Source organism: Dermacentor andersoni, chromosome 3 (genome assembly GCF_023375885.2).
Source record: "Dermacentor andersoni chromosome 3, qqDerAnde1_hic_scaffold, whole genome shotgun sequence".
NCBI classification, from domain to species: domain Eukaryota; kingdom Metazoa; phylum Arthropoda; class Arachnida; order Ixodida; family Ixodidae; genus Dermacentor; species Dermacentor andersoni.
In genome coordinates this window covers 142,894,946-142,917,824 of record NC_092816.1, presented here as the reverse complement: position 1 = coordinate 142,917,824, position 22,879 = coordinate 142,894,946, and the positions used below count along the sequence as shown (strand labels likewise).

At 44.0% G+C, this 22,879-nt stretch overlaps 1 protein-coding gene across 1 annotated transcript; it reads left to right on the top strand.

Annotated features, from left to right (window-relative positions):
- The first annotated feature begins 781 nt into the window (after positions 1–781).
- On the top strand, positions 782–8,181 carry LOC126525119 (uncharacterized). The gene is made up of 4 exons (XM_050173179.3): positions 782–981; positions 2,759–2,826; positions 3,356–3,436; positions 7,336–8,181. Exons 1-4 carry the CDS (start codon positions 912–914, stop codon positions 8,143–8,145), a joined length of 1,029 nt encoding a protein of 342 aa, XP_050029136.2. The 5' UTR covers positions 782–911; the 3' UTR covers positions 8,146–8,181.
- The last annotated feature ends 14,698 nt before the right edge of the window (positions 8,182–22,879 follow it).

Genomic DNA, 22,879 nt, shown 5'->3' with positions numbered 1-22,879 from the left:
GCGGCCGCCGAGGCCGGAATTTGATCCCGCGACCTCGTGCTCAGCAGCCTAACACCATAGCCACTGAGCAACCACGGCGGGTCATCCCGACTTTGTCATTATCATTGCATTCTCATGTCACTTTTTCCTAATTGCGCTACATTTCTGTGGGAAAATGTATTTCTGCCTGTACCAGCTAGTGAACAAGTCTAGTCAAGCACGAAGGCTACACACAAGCCACATTTAACCGCAAAAGCAGTGGTCGTACCTTTATACAGTTCGAATTTAAAATACCAAAAAGCAACACAAAATGTTCCCTATAAATGCCAAGCCATTATCAAGAAATTGTGTTTTGATAGAAAATTATAACGAAGGTAAGAAAATAGCACAAGCAAAATGTAATAGTGCACAACACTGCATAAGTTGCACACAGAAAAGAATATATTTCTGAACGCACATTCAGTTACATTGATTCCAGTTGGGTGGTCCACATACTTTAATTGCAGTTTCACCAAAAGCTATTGCTGCGGATGCTGGAGGTTGTAGGAAATTATTAACGCTTTTCTTTCAGTTCTTACAGCGACATCGGAAAGCCTTGAAAACCAGTGCCTTAAGAAAACTTCGGAAACTGCGCCCAAGACTGAAAACACACAAAAAAAATACATGCAGCTAACATCCGCTGTCACATCGAACATGTCGCAATGCGGTTCGAGGAGATCACCACGCATTGAAACATCCAGGGCATATTTAGGACTTACACGGTGCGTCCGATCTATAGTGCTAGCAGATATTGTCGTCTGCCCGGAAGAGAAAAGGGTGGGCGTCTTCCGCAGCTTCCCTTAGCGAATACCGGATGTCGCATCGACGAGACGTGTCGTATAAGTACCGACGGCACTCCCTCCTTCGTTCACTCAGGACAAGGATTTCCCACCATGAGCACACCTCTACTGCTCGGGCTCCTGCTGGGAGTAGTAGCGACCGCCTACTCTGAAGAATCACACAGTGAGTAAATTTTCATCGTTTTAGGTAGGTATTGTCCAAATGGCAACGACTGTCCTCAAGCAGGCCTGTTCCTTCCTTTCCGCCTTACTACTTATTTGAGTATAATCGCCTACGGTACTTAAACCTCGCCTGTGGCTAGCAATTCTAAAAAATAAAGAAAAAAAATTACGCAAGCAATCCCCGATTCCTTATGAGTGAGCGCCCCCCACCTCCCTATCTCTCTCTGCATGACGCACACATACATGTTTGGCAGGTATCGTGTAAAATTCCCCTTGTGTACACAAAAAAGTTGAAACTCATTCAGCAAAAGGCAGTAATCTGAAATTGTTCATGTCTGTCACTATCGCACGCTGTCTCTCACTGCCATTCTTCCTTTCTCTCCCTGGTTCTTCATTGGTTGTATAAAAGATATCGTGTAAGGGTTATCTTAAGTTCTGCATTGGCGGGACAGGCAATCTTTTTAGATGGATTAAGGCAGATCTGCGCGACCGCGACATTAGGAAAAACAAAACAAGCTAGAACGACTGCACGGAGCAATACAGTGTAGCCGTTGTTGTGTTTACTTAAACTCTGCAGGTGTAACCATGACCCAGAAGCGTTCATCATTGCCATTTCTTTTGAGCCGCGTGCAGGATATACAATACTGACAACACACGTATTGCGATAATCTTACTGTCTTACTTTCTCGCGTTACTCTGCATCCTGAACAAGAGACCTGTGGGGGCACCAAAGTGTAGCTTTAGGTTTATTTCTTTTACCCGTAGCAGTTAAGCGATTGTTTGCTTTCATATTGCAATACATTTTCGTTTCATAATCTCTACTACTACGCTGTCTCAAAGAAAATTATGCAGATATAATCCGCTCTCCGCGAGGCCCCTTTTAACTTTGATAAAAAGAGTATTGCAATATGTCATTGCATGAAAGGAAGACCGGGCAATGCACGTTGTATAAAAAAGGCCGAAAGTAATCTCTCATCAGGGTGCACAGCAAAAAAAAAATATTTTTATTTTTTTGCGGCCGGCCCTATTATTGCCAGCAACGCTGACCTCTTAAATGCGCCTGCATTTTCTTGAAGGGTACACTGCTGGAATGAAATGATTCTTATGTATCTCTTGGCGTAAGCTTTACTTGGAAAGCCAACGTATTAGTGCATTTTAGCTTCAATGCGTAACCTGAATTGTTTATGTAACGTTTCTAATAAATCTAAACACTAGTACGTTCCATCTGGTAGGCTATCCACAGTTTTTGCTTTGTACGCTGCAGAAACCTGTCTCATCACGCGCTGAAATTCGGCTCGATTAGCCGGTTATGGACTTGTTTTGTACACAGAGCATCTTTGAAAATGTGGAGCATACGGGGGGGGGGGGGGAGGTTTGGAGGCTCCAAGCAAATAAAAGTATATATATTTAAAACAATAACGAATACTGTCCTCTACATTGAGTGTGGGCGTTACAGTGCACAACACATGTTGGGCAGCGAACGAAATACTAGGTAGCACATTAAAGTAATGCTTTCATAATTCCCCAAAATTTTCAGAATTTATAAACTCACCTAATAGAACTATATTTCTTGCTTGCTCTTGTGGAAACAAGCCAAAAGTGTCCTGGAATCATTCACGACTGCTTGATGTGTTACATCTGGCCGCACATAGTCCTTGTCCTAACTAAAGAGCGTTTCTTTGAGTAAATAAGACCTCGAAGTGTGCTAAGCCAATTTGATGATGTATATAACATTTTTAAATATTAAAATTATTTTGACTGCATTTCTATCGTTTCAGAATGGCCGAGCTGGAATAACTACGGCAAGAGCGGAGCAAGATGTGAAAGAGCGTTCAATCTCCAACTCGTACGTAGCGTTGCTCCGGACCCATAAAACGTACATCAAATATCATGCACGGTTTCATGTATACCATCATTTTTCAACTACTGCCTAGATCTGTCGAAAACACGTTCTTAGCTAAGTAGTATCACTTTGACGTCTAATAAACGTGTTTTCATACTTATGCTTCAATATGCTTCAATGAAAAACGCACGTGTCAACGCCCTAGTATGGCATTTGGAAACTATTGTTGTTTCAAATGGCGTGCCTTCTCTCGCAACATTTGACTATTTAGTTATTATGCAAATAATGCCAAAGACAGAGAAGCTTCCATACATTAGGCAATAGTGCAAGGGTCATTCTTGCGATAAGCCCCGCTGACATTTGTTGGTGTAGCATTTCAACTATTGGTAGATAATTTTATGCGGTTTATTCACATTCCCTCAATAAAATTTGTGCGACAGTGCAAATCAATGTACAATTAATGAATACGTTTCCATCCAAATGCGGATCCGCATATGACGTCTTCCGTAACAAGTGTGCGTCTTTGTTCCAGCCCTTCCGAGTCCGGTGTCGGTACCTCTGCAAAGGATGGCCAGTCCGTGCTGTTAACGAAGCTGACGGTGAGCCCTGTGCTGTAAGTACCCGTTGTTCCAGAGCCCGTGCACAGTTGTACATAATCCAATTCTAGTACAAGGTTTACATCTTCCGCAGTAGCTCATTGGCTATTGCATTTTGCTGCTGACCTTGAGGGGACTGCTTCGGTCCCCGGCACTGGCGGTCAGCTATGTATGGGGTCGAAATACAAAGGCTTTCGTGAGCTTTGCCTTAGTTGGACGGTAAAGAACCACGGCTTTAAAGACGAAAAAATTCCGAAGTGCTCAAATCTGGTTTGTCTCATGGCCACACTGTTGCCTGGGCACGTTCAACCGCATGAATCAATTTGTATGACCTGTGCAATGGCACAAGCAAAACAGGTTAGAGCAAGCAACGCGATTATCTGTGCGATAGCCATAGCACTAACAAAACAGTTGCTTTCCAGTGACCAAGCCTGATTGCAAACGGGATAGTGAGCCAGTGTAGTTATCTTTTTTTAATGTAAAGAAATATTGTTTTTGATTAATCAGTCATACATGGCCATGCATTATATGCAATACACTTTAGTGCCACCAGAACTCGTAAATCATTAAACTACCAATCTACGACACATTGGTTCACGTGATAGTTAATAATTTTACCTGTCCTTGTGTCCCTGTACTGGTGTGTCTTATTAGCGGATAAATTTTTTTGTTGTTGAGAAATGTTTATTAATTGTTTTTGTTTTCATTGTGCTACGTGCAATGTTGCCTATCCCAGAAGTAGCGTATGGTGGCGCAGTGTTGGATAAGTCAATAATTAGGGCATATAATAAATACATTTATTTTTGTTTACGTCAATATCCTAAGAACCCTGATGGGCATTGCATAAGAAGTAATGGTGGCGCATGATGAAGGTAGATATCTGAATTTATTTTAATGCATGCGCCTACATGAATTATTATAAAGTAGCTAACGGAACCTCAAAGTTCGTGTCACTTGGTCTTGAATATTCAACTTGAATACAAATATAGTACAGATGAGGCCCATATAACGTGGGATTGGCATTATATTTTCCATACAATAACGCACTGCGTTAAAAATGACGGTACAGAAATAATTATACGACACATTACGATACCAATGGAAGGCTACCGACTTTTAGATAGTCCTTAAGTGACTGATTGGAAGAAGCTTGCAATTTTATGTTGCCAATTATGGATCAATATGAGTCCCACGGTGTAAGTAATAAAGCTAACGGCGAGTTTTGATAATTAGTAGACCGTGCAAATGTCGGGCAAACATTGCAGCAGTTGTCGATGCTTTGTGAATTGCGATCACGTGCCAGTAGAATATGCGCCATTACAGATGTATAGTTACTACGGAATATTCAACAAAAAATTGACAGGCGTGAGAGCTCTCTGCGCACACTAAGCCGGTTAAGAATAAACCATTCTTTCAAAGCTTAAACGGAATGCGTTGTTCAGCACTGACTCGAGGCTGTTCCTAAGATTTGTTCGTGGGGATGCCATATAACCCTGGTGAGACTTGGCGAGAAGTATAAAGCTAGGTGAGAGCTTCAAGGCTTAAGTAAACATGAAAGTTCAGTTGTTAGACCAACATCGTCCCGTGAAATCCTTGGTTTCGGCATATGCGTTTCTTTCGATGGTTTCTCTCCTATTTCACCATGTTCTAATTAGCCTAGCAAATATGCCCTGCTGTCACATGACTAAAGCAAACTTCAAAAACCGGATCATGGTGATCTCCCAAAACTGCTCTCAGCTTTAGTTCCGCACAAGTTATTTCCTGCACTCTGAGTGGTGTAAAACAATCAATATGGAGGAACCATTGTAAAAAGAAGTGCACGCAACTAATTCACAAATAATAATTGGGACAATATATGCCTCATTTTATGGCCGGAAATTCCTTTTCATTTATTTATTTATTTATTTATTTATTTATTTATTTATTTATTTACAATACCCCTATAGGCTCTCGAAGGAGGGTATTACATAGGGGGGGATTACAAGAAAAGCAAGTGTACATTCAGGTACAGCATACATAAAAATAAAAGCACTTACAACACATTTTTTTTTTTCGTTCAACAAGGCAGTGTAGTCATCATAATGAACCAAGAAACCAAAAAAGAAGAAAAAGAAAAAACAACGTACATAAAAACATCAGGAGCAAGCAACAAATCACAAAGCAAAAAATTATCAGGGAAACACTTAATAAGGAAACACAACATTTTAACAGCTCGTCACAGTAGTGCAAATTGTTTCCTTAAATTTGGTTATGTCAGTTTCCATGGCTATGTATGAGGGTAAATTGTTCCAATCGATGATAGTGCGTGGTACGAAGGATTGAGCGAAAGTTGATGACCGACACAAAATGCATTTCACTTTGTTAGGGTGATTGCGGCGAGGAAAGATAATTGGCGGTGACTGAAAAAAATCACCACGAAGTGACGAATGGTGGAAAATTTTATGAAATAGTGATAAGCGAGAATGTTTTCGACGAAGGCTCAAGGATCGCAAACCGGCACGATTTTTTAAAGATGTAACGCTGATGAATGTTGAATAATCTGAAAAAATGAATCGAGCAGCACGGTTCTGCAGGGCTTCAAGGTTAGAGGCTAGATATACCTGATGGGGATGCCAAATTGCCGCAGCATATTCAATTTTCGGGCGAATGATTGTGATATATGCCTGTTTTCGTACGAGTGGTGGCGCTTGCTTGAGGGTTCGTTTAAGTATTCCAAGAGTACGGTTAGCAGCTGCCAGGGTTAAATTTATATGGTGATGCCACGTTAGGCCAGACCGCAAATGAAGGCCAAGATATTTGTAGGAAGTGGAAGACTCAATCGTGCTGTTATTAATGAAGTAAGTGTTTTCAATTCGAGAATTTCGGCCGTTAAATGTCATTAACTTGGTTTTAGAGATATTAAGCGACATTAGCCATTTGGAGCACCATAAGGGAATTGCATCAAGGTCAGATTGCAAGCATTGGCGATCGGCACGAATACAATTGAGCAGTCAAAAGCTGTTGAAATAGGAATTGTTTACTGAAGAAATAAACATACCTTGAATTGTTTGCATGTAATAAAACTGTGCTACACTGCTGATTTGGCTGGGGTTTATACGTCATTAAACATAAGGCAGAAAGGCAGGCGATTATTACGTGTCACCGCTGTAACTATCACAAAAAATTATCGTTTCGGTCACTTGCATGACGTGGCTTAACCTTCCGTTGTGTTGGCAATTTCCCTTTGCAAGGTTCTCGTTTATTCTCTACTTTCGAGTTCGATCATTTTATTTTAAATATGGCCAGTTATGACACATACCATTCCTCATGTTCCCCGTAACAATTTTAAAATGAAGAGCCGTATTGCCAGCGGTTCGATGGTTATGCTTACAACTTCTCCAACACTATTGATAAACTCGTAGGTTCGCATGTTATTTATATATGAAAGAGAGCGAAAGACAACCGGCAACCTATATGATTGAAGCGTGTGTGCGCCGCTAGTAAATTCAGTATTCTTCGTTAAGCTTGCGGCAGGAACTGTCGCAATTTAGGTACTCCTCTGGAAAGTCGGCCAAGGGATAAATGTCATAAAGAAATTACGACCTTAATTACGCAGTAAACAATTAGGAAGTGGCCTCCGCGCCTTGCTGGCTACTCGTATTCGTTACGAAATTTTGTCGTGTGGAACGTAGGCTGCAGTAGAGGTATCTTCTGCTTAATGTGCTGCAGTAATTTAGGGCCGAATGCGTGTCTCTCAATGGTGGGTTCTGTTTTAATGTATCTAGCAGTGTTCAAGTAACATGGAACTAGCGGAAATAGACATGGATTATGGAGGATAGGCAGCACAGAAATATTAATTCCTAACCGGAAGATGCTATCGGGGTTACTCATTGCGGCAGCAATGTACAGACGCCGTACCTTCTTACACTTCATCCAGGCTCTGTTCCGCGGCACTGGAAAGTGCCAAAATGGACGGTGCGTGGTAGGCAGTTCAACGTGGTCCGTCTCACGGCCAGACACAGAATTTGCCGGAAGGGGTCGACCAGAACCGACGCCAGAGACAAGCACAGAGCCTCCGGCATCCCAGGGTGCAAGCGAAGCCGATGGAGCGCAGCCTGTCACTGAAGCCGCGCCCGAATACCCAGTTCCTACAGAAACATCTGCTTCGCCCGAACCTGCCCCGGAACCTGAACAGCAACCTGGAGTGGAGCCCGATGCACAACCTGAACCGGAAGCAGCGCCGGAAGGCGCGGCACCGGAAGATGGTGAGGCATCTACCGAGTCACAGCCTGAGGTAGAGCCGGAAATTCAGCCCGAAGCACAGCCGGCGGCGGCGGCAGCGCCAGAGCCTGAAGCACAGCCAGAGCCAGAAGCGCAGCCACAGCCCGAAGAACAGCCTGAGCCACAACCTGACGCACAGTCAGAGCCACAGCCAGAAGGAGAGCCTGAACCACAGCCTGAAGCACAGCCAGAGGGACAGCCAGAGCCAGAGCCACAGCCTGAACCACAGCCTGAAGCACAGCCAGAGGGCCAGCCAGAGCCAGAGCCACAGCCTGAACCACAGCCAGAAGCAGGACCTCAACCAGAGCCTGAAGCACAGCCGGAACAGCCAGAACAGCAACCGGCTGAAGCCCCAGAAATCCCCCAAGTTGGCGAAGAACATAATGTGCCAGAAGAACAGCAAGGCGGCGCATCCCAGCCCGAGCCGCAACCAGGCGGCTATGCTGAAAATGAGGTACCTCAATAAAGATGGTGTCGTGGAATGGTATTTATTATTTACTCATTACTGGTTCAATGTGTTTCTGCTCCACTTCCGCATTAGCGGGAGTTGATTGGTTACAAATTTTCGAGTCAGGCCCTCCTCGCTTGTTTGTCTTGCGAAATCACGAAAACGCTTTATCTGAAACAAATTATACAGATCCCACGCACTGTGGGAATCGATGTAAGCGAAGCTTTCTGTGCTGGATGCCTTGATTGAGTATAATTAGCGGTGATATTGACGGCTAAAGTTAAATTTCTTCAACATTTGCGCCAACACGAGAGAGGTGAGTTGATGTTAAACGTTACCTTGCGTGCACCACTGCTGTTTCTCTACGAAGTACACAGAAAACACTGGGAGAGGTGTTTGCTTGACGCGTTATTGTGCGCCATATTTTATAACCTTTGAGTGGGTTGAGCGTTGTCCTATCCTTACATGGCACATCGCATTGTGGCAGCACTATTGAACTGGAATTGGATTATAGGTCTGTACGTGCCAAAACCAGACTCAGATTATGAGGCAAGCCGTAGTGGCGGACTTCGGATTAATTGTACACCGTGTTCCTCTTTAATTTGTCCCAAAATCAAAGTGTACGTGCGTTGCCTATTTCTCCCCCATGAAAATGCGGCAGCCGCGATTGAAATCAAATCCGCGACCTCTAGCAATATCATAACCGTAAAGCTAATGCGGCGGGCACAGAAGTGTTGATCTGACAGTGGAGCGCTTCCGTAAAGTCACCTGTGCCCTGCGGTGCGCTTTAATTAATGCGGCACTGCTTCTGAACGCCCTGCGGAATTTTCCCGATTCACATATATGCATGGCGTTCGTTTTTCAGAAATAGCAGCAACGTACTGTGCCGTACCTTGAACTTAAGCTTATCCTGTTTCTCCCCAACCGCTGTCGTATATTAGTGAAGTTTCCTTGCCTTCTCACGTCACCTCCCCTTCTTTTATATGGAAACTCCCCCTTCTTCCTCTCCTTCTCCTCTTCTCATCCATGCAGTTCTATCTGCGTCCCCTCTGGCCTCGCACCTTAATAGAAAGGTGCCGGAGGTGTCTGTCACGCACAAAGGGGCGTAATGGCTGCTAATGGGGCAATATGGAAAATGAGCCGAGAGGAAGGCTTCGAGGTGGCCGAAGTAAACAGGGAAGTGAGAAGGTGTGGTGGTTTTAAACGAGACGGGATCCACTTCAATTACAAGCTGACACAAGAAGTGGGCTGGCGAATTGGTGGTCGCGCTGTTGCTTTTTCAGGGGGCCCGCGGGCGCTCAGGAGGCCAGAGTAGATAGTAATGAAGAAGGTCTCCTAGGGGAACCTCAGAAGAGCATCGTCGTCGATAGAAAGAGAAGGATGAAAAGCAAGAAAGAGAGCTCGCCATGCAATAGGCTACATAAACATGCAGGGCAGCAGAAGAAAGCAAAAGTGGGCAGAGATTGAGGAGCAGTTATATAGAGAACAAATAGGGGTGTGTGCGGTTACAGAAACGCACCTTAGAGACTCAGAAGAGCCACCAGTTATTGAGAATTATGTTTGCGAAGGCTGCAACAGAACAAACTCGGAAAGAAAGGGAGGGGGAGTCGGAATGCTCATCTATCAGGGAGCCAAATCGAAATGAGTAAATTCAAAAAGTCAAGAGCATCTTTGGTTATCACGTACAATGACGGGGAAAAAAACTTGGCTGGGCGTTACGTATTTGTAGACCGGAAAGAATTGCACAGAGAAGAATAAAGAGTTAGTGGAATGCATAAGCGCTTTCGGAAATGGTGCTGAAATTGTCCTATTAGGTCACATGAATGCCCACATAAAGGATTTAGATGGCTATACCGACAACAACGGGAAGTCAATGCTACACCTTTGGGAGCAACATAACCTTGTTATCGTGAATACAGGGCCTAAGTGTGAAGGGCAGATCATGTGGGAAGTGGGAAACCGGCAATGGACCATTGATTACTGTCTGATGACAGAAGGAATTCATGATGAGTTGAAAGAAATGGTCATTGATGAGGAAGGGTATAGCAGCATAGGGAGTGACGATAAACACATCATTTTAAAAATGGGATCTGTAGCTGGGAAAGAGTGCGAGGAGCGCAAAATGGCTAGTCCAAATCTGAAGGCTGAACAAATAGCAAATATAGTCACTAGATTCGAGGAAGAAATTGGCAAATGACCAAGTAAAGAGTAGGAATATGGTGAGCTTCTAAGTGTAATAACGACAGAAATACAGAAAGAGAAACAACATGTTCGTTGGAAAGGAAGAAAGAAACCGAAAAGCTGGTGGAATAGGGAGATACGAGGAGCGATCGCAGAACGACAGAAAGCATCTCGAGAGCACAGGCAGGCAAAGAAGGTGCAGTTGCCGCAAGATGAGGTAACCAGTAAATGGGAAATATACCGGGAGAAAAAGTCTATGGTTAAAATACTGGTGCAAGCAAAATGAAAAGGTGAAAGTGAACGTTGGTTGTAAGAAATACGCGAGCAAAAGAAGACCGCACGGAGAATATTTTGGAACCACATAAAATTATTAGGCAGGAAGTCAACAACATGTCCTAGACGAAGATGAAAACAGACTGCAAGGAGAAGCGGCAATAAATTACATCCGAGAAATAACAGCTGAATCTTGCCAAGGCAATGGCGAGGTTGTATTTCAAGAAAAAAAGAGCATGAGAGAGACCCAAGTGGAAAAGGAGCTCGTGCTGACAAATTTCAACTACAAGAAACCGGAAGAGAATATTCCTAAGCGCACAGCCACAGGGCTAGACGAGGTTTCCGTTAGGCTGAATAATGAACTAGGAACAAAAAGTAAGGAACCTCTGGCGAAAGCAGTGGAACAAATTTTAAAAGAAAGACGAATACCAGACAGTTGGCGACAAAGTAGAATGAATTTAATTTATAAAGGCAAGGGGGAGAAAAATAGAATTCACTCGTATATACCGTTGAACGTTACATCGGTAATATACAGGCTAACAATGCAGGCAATCAAATTAAAGCTTCAAGTTTGGGCAGAGAATAATGGCATTTTGGGAGAACTTCAGAATGGCTTCAGAATAGGTAGGCGTTTAGATGATAACTTATTTGTTCTTACTCAATGTATTATTTACATTATACCCATATACCCATATACCCATATATACCCATATACCCATATACCCATATTATACATATGTCGTCGATGTATCTTATTTACGTGTGGGGCTTGTCTGCGCTGTGAGATAGGAAATTTGTTTCCCGAAATATCATCAATATGTTCACGTAGGTTGCTGCAAAAAGTGCACCCATACATGCCCCATGTATTTGTAGATAGTAAATGTCCACAAAATCAAAGTCGTTATATGTCAGAACTAATTCAAGACGAGATAAGTAGACTTCAATTGAGTGTGGTGCATTGCCTCTGGAAAACAGTTATTTTTTTGTCGAAAGTAAATCATCAGAGATTGAAATGTTGGTGTATATGGCCCTGAAGTTTATGTTGCGAGAGTTATGTTTTAGGGTAATGTGCCTTTACTAATGATCTCCTCCATAATGCTCAGTACCTGGAGGGTATGTTGCACGAATGATTTAGGTGTTCTCGGCCAATCAACAAGGAAGTAGTGAAGAAATGTGAAGGGGCTCTAAGTTGACATGATGTTATTTGGTACAGTTGGACGTCCTCTGATAATAATGATGTGTTGTTCGCCAGGTGGATATTTCATGAATTTCGGAAGGACGTAGAAACTGCTGCAGTTGTGTTGGTTAGGAAATTGGGATTCTTACGGTGTTATCAATTTGCCAGTAAAATTGATTTCAGCCTGCTGGTAATTGAAAATGTGTATGGCAATGCCAGATCGTTGTGTAGCTTACGGTAATATTTAGGGTTGTTGTATTTAAAGCTCGTGCTTGTACTTATCTACCGGCCAGATAACTATATTTCCATCCTTGTCTGCTTCCTCAATGATAATTCGTTGCGCGAATTCAGATTGGAGATGATGGCACTCATTGACGCAGTTATGTTTCTAAGTCGCTTAGCTATTCGGAGTGGCTTATAATTTGTTAGGTGAGAGTTTTAAGATACAGGTCGACTTCTATGCGCGTTCTGATTCAGGGCCCAAGTAAATTGTTATCTAAGTGATAGTTATAATAGTATTAAATAACCAATCTTTATATTTTCGTCCTAATGTACTGTCCGAGACAAGGATCACTGGGGCACAAGTTCCAGTTCTGTGTAATGTTGCTTGGGGATACACAGCAACGTTTTCAGCAGAATTGTCCAAGAACAGCTGTTTTAGGATTGCAGGAGCGACGGGGCCATTCCCGGGTAAGTATAATAAAGCTTGTAACAGTGAAAACTGGAAACGAGCACCACATAATAAAAAATCGTTTTCCAATGGCGCTGTATATGGCTAGCGGATTCGTCCATCTGTTGGTCTGTTGGTCGTCTGTACGCCGAAAACTCCTACGGCACAACCCCATGCCTATGCGCAAAAAAGGGAGAGAAACCGAGGTGCGTGGTTAGCCAGCGCCACCTAAATCGCAGAACACTGTAAAAAAACGTTTACTACCTGTCGGGCTTGTCCCAAAACAATAATCGTCATCTCCCTTGCTTGCGTTTCCGCTCTTGAAAACTCGGCGCTTGCTACTTTCCCGTCGAGAATGCTGTGTCAAGCTGATAATGCGCCAGCCGTTCTTAACTATGAAGTGCGGGGCTCGCCGCGTTAAAGAAAGGAAATATCGGCAAGACAAATGACGATTATTGTTTGGGGACAAAATACAGGCCAGAGGGTGTAAACGTTTTTAAGAGTGAAGGCTTGTTGACTCCGATCCGTGAGGTCACACTACTTGGCCACAGGTTTCCATTGACAAAGCTGGCGGGATGAAAGCGGTGACGTCAAAATCACTGCTGGCTACTCGGCAGCATCTCCATTACATTATATGGCAGACGGGCCCGGTCACTTGATGTCATGTATCGGAGGAGAGAGAGAGAGAGAGAAAGCACTTTATTTGCACCCGTCAGAGAGTATCGGTGATCGCGGTGAGACACAGCTCCCCATTTCACCGTCTACCTCCCCTCTAGACTTCGGCCGGAATCAGTTGGCTTCCGGCGGCGGCAGTGATCGGACGAAAAATGCCTTGCAGAAGGGTTGCAATCTGGGCCAGTTGGTACATACTTGAACGAAAAAAACAGTCAGAAACACAAAGGACAAGAGGAGAGGTTCACACCACAACGACCAGTCGTTGTGGTGTGAACCTCTCCTCTTGTCCTTTTGTGTTTTGACTGGTTTTTTTTTTCGTTCAAAAATGCCTTGTGCAATCTAGGCGGGGCTGAATTAGCTGCGCCATTAGCGGCGTCGCTGCTCTCGGTCACAGCCGAGCGCGCGCGCAGCACTTTCTTTCCGGCTCCGAAATGAGTAGGGCACCCGTCATACATTTCGACAGCTTTCAATAAGCAACACCATGAGCAGAACAAGGAAATAGCTCGTATACGCCATGCCGATGCTGCAGCCCGGGCACAAGAACAGGCTGGTGCAGCCGAGCGCAAACTGCAGCTGCGTATCGAGAATCCGGTAGCCTACCAAGCCGCTGTTTTTGATCCGTCGGGATTAACCCAGTGGTAAATCCAGGGGCAGAACGTTCCAGCTTCGCTGCTTAACCATCTGTACGAAGTTCTTGGGCGCTGAACGTTATGCAACACATCGTTCATGGTGGGCAGGTGGTGTGATCATCCTGTGGTTTGCGCAGTGCTCGCAAAAACTAGTACATAAATAATAAATATCTAAAATACGTTTGCAACTATATTTTTTTAATAAAAGGCATCCATAAATACACGGTGTAATCATGTTTAAGTGTCACGTATATTTCATTTTTTCAATACCGCTTGTGGCAGATAGCATATTTTCTTGTTCTTGAGCTCAATAAATTCGCACAGACGGACATTAATTACCAGCATCGGAAATCGAAACGTCAATTTAATAAATTTTTTAAATGAGTACGTCCCATATTGCAATTTATGGCTTGTAGCCACCGAGTTTCAATGACACCCACCCAAATGATTTTCCAAAAGCACACCAGTTTCGAGATATTATTTCACGAAGCGTGGGACAAAATACATAGCCGCTCGAGCAACTTTGGTACTGCAATGCAAAAAAAAGAGTATTTTGGTAAGTACTTAAGTGTTACAACATGTATTTTTACGGCGAGTTTGAGAGCGCATACCTCCAAACTTGTGTTGTTCTAAAAATTCATTCCCACTGGGCACACCTTGCAAGCTCGCCGGCTACAATTAGTAAATTGCTATATGTGCCGTAAGGTAACTAATTGGGAAGTTAATTAGTCATTATTTGTCAACTATTTGAATATGGTATATCGATTTTTCTTGCAGGTAATGCCCGTTTCTCTGAAAAATCCATCTCAAGGATTAGAATTACGCTGTCTTGAAGGGGCAATTTTTATAACATTTTGTAATACCCAAAATATTATCACCCCTTTTATTAGTACAAAGCACAAACAGAAAAAAGGAAGATAGGAGTACAATAGCAGTACGTGTCTGAACGACATGCGCATAACGTAATAATTTCTGCACGTCATAGCAAGGAACATTACCTCTATGTCACTCAGGGCCATAGAAGTCCGGCTGACACAACCATCTCCTTTCAGTCTCTTCCCCTGCTTTCCGGTTGTTAAACAAGGAACAACGAGTAATGTTATAAAGAGTATGAAATAAAGAAAAAATGAAGGGCCCTATCATACCTGTACAGCATTTTTATTCAACAGAGCAATATTGCACCGACGGCTTCCGGAGTTTTTTGACAGTGCAATTAAAGCACGGCATCTAAATTATCGGCTTGTGCTGTAATGGGACAACTAAATGTCACAGGGACAGGCTTTCCTACAGCAATGTACTGGAACTGGCTCATTCCAAGCGGATGATGTAAGAAAACAGACACACTAATTTGGGAGAGAATGATTTACTTGTAGGCGGCATGGCGGTGCGCAGCAAAGGCCAGGCTTTCAATCCCTTTGTAGTGCGCTAATGCTGCTGAATCAGCTTTTATCTCGGCCGAGAACGCCCTTGCTACCACTACTTTAGCCGCACACCCGTAACCAGACGTTCCAATGTCCTTTATGGTAGACGCCTCTGACATAGCTCTTGGCGCTGTGTTTCAACAGCAAGTTGACAAGTGATGACAGCCTATATCTTTCTTTTGAAGGAAGCTGACACCGCAAGAAACGCCCTACAGCACTTTCGGTCGCGAATTACTAGGACTCTACCTCGAAGTCCGCCCGTTCCGTCACAATATCAAAGAGCATCATTTCTTTAGTCTCACCGACCATAAACCGCTGAAGGGCAGTGCCTTCACAGCTAGGGGGAAGGGGGGGGGAGCCATGTAGTGGACAGTACTCATAGAGCCGCGCGGTGGAAGAAGGAGACTGGACTAGCGCCATCAGGAATATAGGCTGTGCATGAACGCAGTTATCTGTTTAATAAATTGCAATTCTTTGTGGGCCTTCTGTTGCTACACCTTCAATATAGGCCGTAGAAATATTGCGACACAATATACTGCCGCCGTCGAAACAAGTTGTGCAGTAGGCGTATACTGCAGTTGGATTCGTCTTTCGAGCTTACTCAGCAAGAGAGGCTGTCATCTAGCTCATCGCCCTTCATCACAACAGCACTTCCTCTAAAAAAACGGTCTGGTAGTGAGACGGTCTGCAACGCATTTGTTAACAAGAAAGATTCTGTCAGAGGACCTTTGATCTATTAATTATTTTTAAGTGTGCTCATGCAGTGTACAGGAATATCAAAGGCGCTCACTTCAGCAGATCACTTGTCTACGTGGTCTCACGACATTTCTGACAGTCCGGGACCACAAACTGAACAAGAACCGTAGACTAGCTCTTATCCGACCGCAAGTCGGGCGATCATTTGTGTTGCATAAAGACAGGTGATTGTTTACTTTGCAACACATATTGATACAGAATACGTAAAACATAAAAAAAAAAACGTTGCGGTCATGTCAAGATGACCCTCGACGCAGGGGCGTAGGGAGGGGGGCGGGGCTTATGGAGCTTCAGCCCTTCCCCCCTCCGCCCGCGAAATTTTTTCGGGCTGTCCATTACCGCCGACCAAAACAACCCCCGGCGCCGGAAATCATTCTGAATTTTTTCTAGAATGACATTTTCACGCTCGACAGGACATATTAGCGCGTACACTGGGAACTCGGGCTGGATTTCACGGCAACATCCATGCACCGGGAGTCACATAACACAAGAAGTCCTATCTGAGCACAAAGTTTCAAGGGCGTTTTGATGGCGAGCAGGCTCGTCGCGGCATCTCGCGGAGGCCGCGGAATATACGTAGCGGATGAATTTCAATTCCGAAGCTTCATGGGTATAAAGTTCTCATAAACTTTTGATGTAAAAGGTGCATTGACATTTCTAAAGTTGTGCTTTAGATTTTCCATGCGGGAATATTGTGGGTTCAATGTGGTTATAAACGTTTGACGCCAAACGTGCATTGACTTTTCTAAAGCCGTACATCGGAACATGCAACGAGACAAGCCAAATAAACACGTTATTAGACAAGTTGACAAAGTTGGCAAGTTGACATTTGTGCCTTCATGTCACCGAAATAAGTATCAACGTTCTTTTCAGCTGCGCCAAAGCATCCGTGTCAGGAGACTAAAGCCTTCATAGGTAACTACATTCTTATTTATTTTTCTACTTTGACTTTTATTCGTGAGGACACATTGAGCCTCTTCAATTTTCTTGTTCTCGCTATGTCCGCGGGCTGCCAGAGCCAGCCAGAACGCATGCGTTTCTCTCGTATTAATCCGAACACCGCGCGGCGCACTTCGGTGCGCGTTCATTTTTCTCTGGGCGTATAGATTTTCGCATGGCAGAATTTCGGACGCTTTCTGGCTAGCAGACGCGAAAAAGAAACAATGGTGACTCGCAGCCATCACTGTGGGGACTTGACGTATTGCAACTCGTTCACTTGAGCGCAGCCTCTCCGCAAAGTCTTGTATCGCCGGTGTTCGATACCGAGCAGATGCGAATAGTTCTCTGTGGACCAAACGTCTCGCGTTTTCTTTGATATTCCTTCGGTAGCCACATTTGGTGCCTTAGTAGGCATTCGATTGTGGCCAACATGCTTTCCTTTGCGTTTTTTTTTTTCATTTCGATGCCGCTGCCCCACCAAAAAAAGAAAAAGAAAGGCATTGTTGCGGCGCAGCGAATCGTCGCACGGTGAAAGTTTGATTTCTTTTGCTTCTTTTGCAGGAAAGTAATAGGGCACGGGACGCTGCAGTTGCCGGATAGTATTAATATATTATTGCGATAGCAATTATATGGACACTCCGGGCGCATTTCTGCGTCGCCGTTGCCCTCATGCTCAGTATAAAGTCCAAGCGCGACAATATCGTCACCGCGTGCCGCATGCTAGATGTGCGAGTGAAAGGGTGGGTGGCATGGGGGAGCCGATGGTGGTGGCTCAATCTCGTGTGCGCAAGGGAGAAAAGCGGGGAGGAAGCGCGGCGCCTTCCGTAGCGTGCGATACATTGGGGCGGGGGGAGGGAGTGGAGGGAGGAGGGGGGGAGGGGCTTCAGGGTTTTGTGATCTGCGAAACTGTGATTGCGCGACATGTTTATTGGCCTTGTTTGACGCAATATATAGCGTGACTTTTTCTTAGATACGTAGATTCATTGGACATACGTATATTTAAATACCTTATTGCGAGGTTTTGTTTGTGCATGAAGTGAACGTTGTTTTTAGTGACACTTTCTTGCCCTTTAAAAACTGTATCTTCGGATTTGTATATTCCATTGTATCTTCGCATTTCTAATGTACGAAGGCAAGTCAAATAAACGTGAGCCAACCAACCCCGCGCACTAATTATTTGCGGAGCCTGCGCGTAGAACACAGCCATCTCTCATTTACAAAAACGACATGCAGGTGTGAGGATAAAGGTTCTATAATGCTCTCATACACTGGATTGAACATGCTTGCGTGACATGATGGACTCTCCAAAAGTTGAACAACGCGGGGTTGTGAGGTTTTTGACAGCTGAATGTTTTTCCCAAAAAGAAATTGGTCGCCGTATGGCTGCCGTGTACGTTGCACATTGTATTTCATTAGCCACTGCGAAGCGTTGGAGCAAACGGTTCAAAGAAGGACGTGAAAGTTGCAAAGACAATCCAAGACGGGGCCAAAGCCACCATGCAATTACCGCCAACACAATTTCAAAGTTAATGCGCTGATTAGACAAGAACGGAGGATAAGCATCGATGAACTGGCATAGCGTGTGAACATCAGTCACGGTTCGGTTCCCACCATAATTCATGCCCATCTCAGTTATCGGCTCTTGTGTGCGCAATGAACGTCCAAGATTTTGAACTACCGCCAGAAAACGCAGAAGTTCGGCACTGCCTTTACTGAGCTGATCCGGTATCACAATTAGGGTAACGACTTTTTCTCTGCAGCTGTGACCGGGGAACGAATCATGATGCCGCTACTACGAGCCTGAAACACGACGGCAAAGCTTACAATGGAAGCATTCAAATTCATCACCCCCCAAAAAAGCAAAGGCCGTCAGTTCCGCCGGAAACGTATTCTTGACTTCTTTTTTCGATCGTCAGGGGCCAATATTGATAAGATTTGCTAAACCTGGAGAAACAATTAATCGTTTCCGATATTGTGAAACACCGCATCGGCTGCGCATTGCAATGAAGAATAAACCAAGTGGCACGTTGCTGAATGGGGTCACCTTGCTCCACGACAATGCCCGTGCCCACGGCGCTGACGTGGTTTATACAAAACAGGCAAAGTTCAAGTAGGAAGCGCTGCAACATCCGCCGTATAGCCTAGACCGGTCACCTTGCGACCTCTTCATTTTGGGGCAATGGAAAAAAACGGCTCAAGAGAACCAGATTTGTGTCGGACGATGACGTGAAAGAGTCAGTTACAGACTTTTTGAAGCAGCAGCCTAAGAAGTTTTATGAGACGGGAATGACGCTACTCTAGTCAGTGGGACAAATGCCTAAATGCTCGTGAAGACTACTTTTAAATAAAGTACCCCGTTTGCCATATATTAACATTGGCTCACTTTCATTTGACTCGCCCTCGTATGTTTTGAAGAACTTATAAGTGCTCGGTTTTGCGACTATAATTTCGGTGACAGCTGCTTTCGGTGACCATACACGGTGACAGCTGCTCCTGCACAATAAAGTGGAACAAAGGACAGCGTCAGTGAGATTTTTCCGCGGCCGTTGCATTTGTACAAAAATATAAACTTGGTTTGAATGACAAGGTTTCAATAAATATTTGTTTTCATTTTGTTGATTTCAGGGCCTTTATATTTTTCATATCAGCGGCATGCAATGCTTTGCTAGTATTGAGCTGATATAGTTCTAAAGTTCGTGTGATATTTTCTTTACTTCATAAAATGGCAAAAAACATGGATGCATTGATACCAGTTATTTCGGACACAATTTTTCGGATATACGAGTGCATTTTATTATGAAAAAAATACATATTTTACTTGTCTTGACAGTGCGTAGCGTTCAAGAGATCGCTTGCAGCATTTTTCGCAATGACAGTGCAGTTATTCATGCATTTGATCCCTTGACAAATTCTGTAAGGAGCAAGCCGAGCTGCAACGTGAGTCCCCCACCCGAACGAAATTTCTGGCTACGCCACTGTGTCGACGATAATGCCTTTGGTACTGAAACAATATAGCGACACAACATACTGCCACCGCCGAAACAAGTAATGTACGAGGCGTTTACTGTAGTGGGACTCGTCTTTCGAGCTTCCTTAAGAAGAGTGGCTTCCATCTAGCGCCGCTGCCGCAAAGCCTACGCGTGGCCTCTCAAATACATGGCCCACCGCTGGATGCCAACGCTGAGAAGCCCGTCATGCTGCAACGGGGCTACTCTCTTTCACTTCTTTCTGTACATGCTGCACCACCTAGCGGCACTGCAGAGAAGTCTGCGCGTCTCCTCCGTGGCGAGAAGCGTAACGCCCGGGCTCCTAATAACGCATAGAATTGTTCCATTGCTTGGCACACACTCAGTGGCACATACTCCGTAACCCAAGTTGGCGAGCGATTCATTGACTTGCGGCAAATGTATCTAGTGCATTCATGGCGCAGCTCGTTAAAGCATTAGCGTGAAACCCCTTCATTGAAAAAATGGCACATGCCCAGTGCATTTGTGCCGCAAACCGCTAAAGAGTGCCGTTGCTGTCCAAGTGGAAACCTTTGTGAAGTGGTTTCGATTGCGCTCATTATAGGGTAAATTTAAGGAATTCTTTTTATCATTGTAGATTGCGACGTTCTAACTGGCACATACCAAGCAACTCGCGCTGGCGTCAAAGACGTTCATTCAAAACCAACGTAGACCGACTGGCAGATTCTCACCGCTCAAAGTTGACGTCAAAGATTCTCTTCGAACAGCGATACCTAGCTATCCAGTCGAGCATATAAAGTCACCCACGCGATTCTGCAGGAGGTTTTTGCAAGACCGGTACATGTGTGCACATGGCCACATACGCAGGGACCCTAGTTGATCTGATGGTTGGTTTCCGACCCTGTTACATCAGCACAGCTTACCGATGCAAAGCCAATTCGCGCACCGTCTACCCAGTTAACCAGGTATGCGGGAAAAAGAATAGATCCCGATATAGGAACATAGATAGATAGATAGATAGATAGATAGATAGATAGATAGATAGATAGATAGATAGATAGATAGATAGATAGATAGATAGATAGATAGATAGATAGATAGATAGATAGATAGACAGACAGACAGACAGACAGACAGACAGATAGATAGATAGATAGATAGATAGATAGATAGATAGATAGATAGATAGATAGATAGATAGATAGATAGATAGATAGATAGATAGATAGATAGATAGATGGATGGATAGATAGATAGATAGATAGATAGATAGATAGATAGATAGATAGATAGATAGATAGATAGATAGATAGATAGATAGATAGATAGATAGATAGATAGATAGATAGAACTAAACCCCCGGATATTGTGTGAAGTACCTCGATAATACTAACGCTGTAAAAAACAAAATACAGCTCGCACACAACCAAGGCAGACATCATAATATGTGCGTATATAGGCTGAAGAAGCTTCCATAAGAATTAACACTCGTCTCTAGTTTCTCACCGTGCTTTCTTTTGGACCACCAACGCCCGCACTTTAAACACAACGATGGAATGCTAAACAGCAACGTCGAGTAGATCGAGCTTCCAACTACAGTGCGCACCCACGATCGCTGTGTCTGTTTCTACTCTACTAGGCGCTGCACGATGTCGACCGTATTGGATAAACAGCGCTCTTACTCGCTGCCCGATAAATGCTGCAATTGGTTGCAGTGATTGCCAAAATTATCGTTGGCCCAACTGTAGAGATAAATAGAAAATATTCCGCGTACTGATTGGAAAACTATAACCAGCACTGCAAAAACACATACATGCTCAATGCACTGCTATTTCAATACACAAATGTGCACGTACGCATTGCACTTACTTTGCAGACATGTCCTCACACGAAGCACGACATAAATTTGCAATACATGGGCAAATACAACTGAAAACAACGACGCGGCTAGACATGTCTGCGACATTTTGCGAAATGGAGGACCGCGGGCTTACAAGCGCGAGTGGCTTTCGCCTATCTTGTCGCCCCCCCCCCCCCCTCTAGTAACCCTACGTTCCCATTGGCTTGTGGAACGGGACAACTATTCGCCGCGGCGAAAAATGTTTGAGACTGTTATTGAGAATGTTATTTTTTTGTCGAAAGTAAATCATCAGAGATTGAAATGTTGGTGTATATGGCCCTGAAGTTTATGTTGCGAGAGTTATGTTTTAGGGTAATGTGCCTTTACTTATGATCTCCTCCATAATTCTCAGTACCTGGAGGGTATGTTGCACGAATGATTTAGGTGTTCTTGGCCAATCAACAAGGAAGTAGTGAAGAAATGTGAAGGGGCTCTAAGTTGACATGATGTTATTTGGTACAGTTGGACGTCCTCTGATAATAATGATGTGTTGTTCGCCAGGTGGATATTTCATGAATTTCGGAAGGACGTAGAAACTGCTGCAGTTGTGTTGGTTAGGAAATCGGGATTCTTACGGTGTTATCAATTTGCCAGTAAAATTGATTTCAGCCTGCTGGTAATTGAAAATGTGTATGGCAATGCCAGATCGTTGTGTAGCTTGCGGTAATATTTAGGGTTGTTGTATTTAAAGCTCGTGCTTGTACTTATCTACCGGCCAGATAACTATATTTCCATCCTTGTCTGCTTCCTCAATGATAATTCGTTGCGCGAATTCAGATTGGAGATGATGGCACTCATTGACGCAGTTATGTTTCTAAGTCGCTTAGCTATTCGGAGTGGCTTATAATTTGTTAGGTGAGAGTTTTAAGATACAGGTCGACTTCTATGCGCGTTCTGATTCAGGGCCAAAGTAAATTGTTATCTAAGTGATAGTTATAATAGTATTAAATAACCAATCTTTATATTTTCGTCCTAATGTACTGTCCGAGACAAGAATCACTGGGGCACAAGTTCCAGTTCTGTGTAATGTTGCTTGGGGATACACAGCAACGTTTTCAGCAGAATTGTCCAAGAACACCTGTTTTAGGATTGTAGGAGCGACGGGGCCATTCCCGGGTAAGTATAATAAAGCTTGTAACAGTGAAAACTAGAAACGAGCACCACA

What these genes read in the sequence shown, in the direction of transcription:
- LOC126525119 (XM_050173179.3), top strand. Translation starts at nt 912, where the DNA reads ATGAGCACACCTCTACTGCTCGGGCTCCTGCTGGGAGTAGTAGCGACC. An exon ending in GAGCGTTCAATCTCCAACTC is followed by an intron (nt 2,827 to 3,355) that starts GTACGTAGCGTT and finishes TCTTTGTTCCAG; the next exon opens with CCCTTCCGAGTCCGGTGTCG. An exon ending in CTGACGGTGAGCCCTGTGCT is followed by an intron (nt 3,437 to 7,335) that starts GTAAGTACCCGT and finishes CACTTCATCCAG; the next exon opens with GCTCTGTTCCGCGGCACTGG.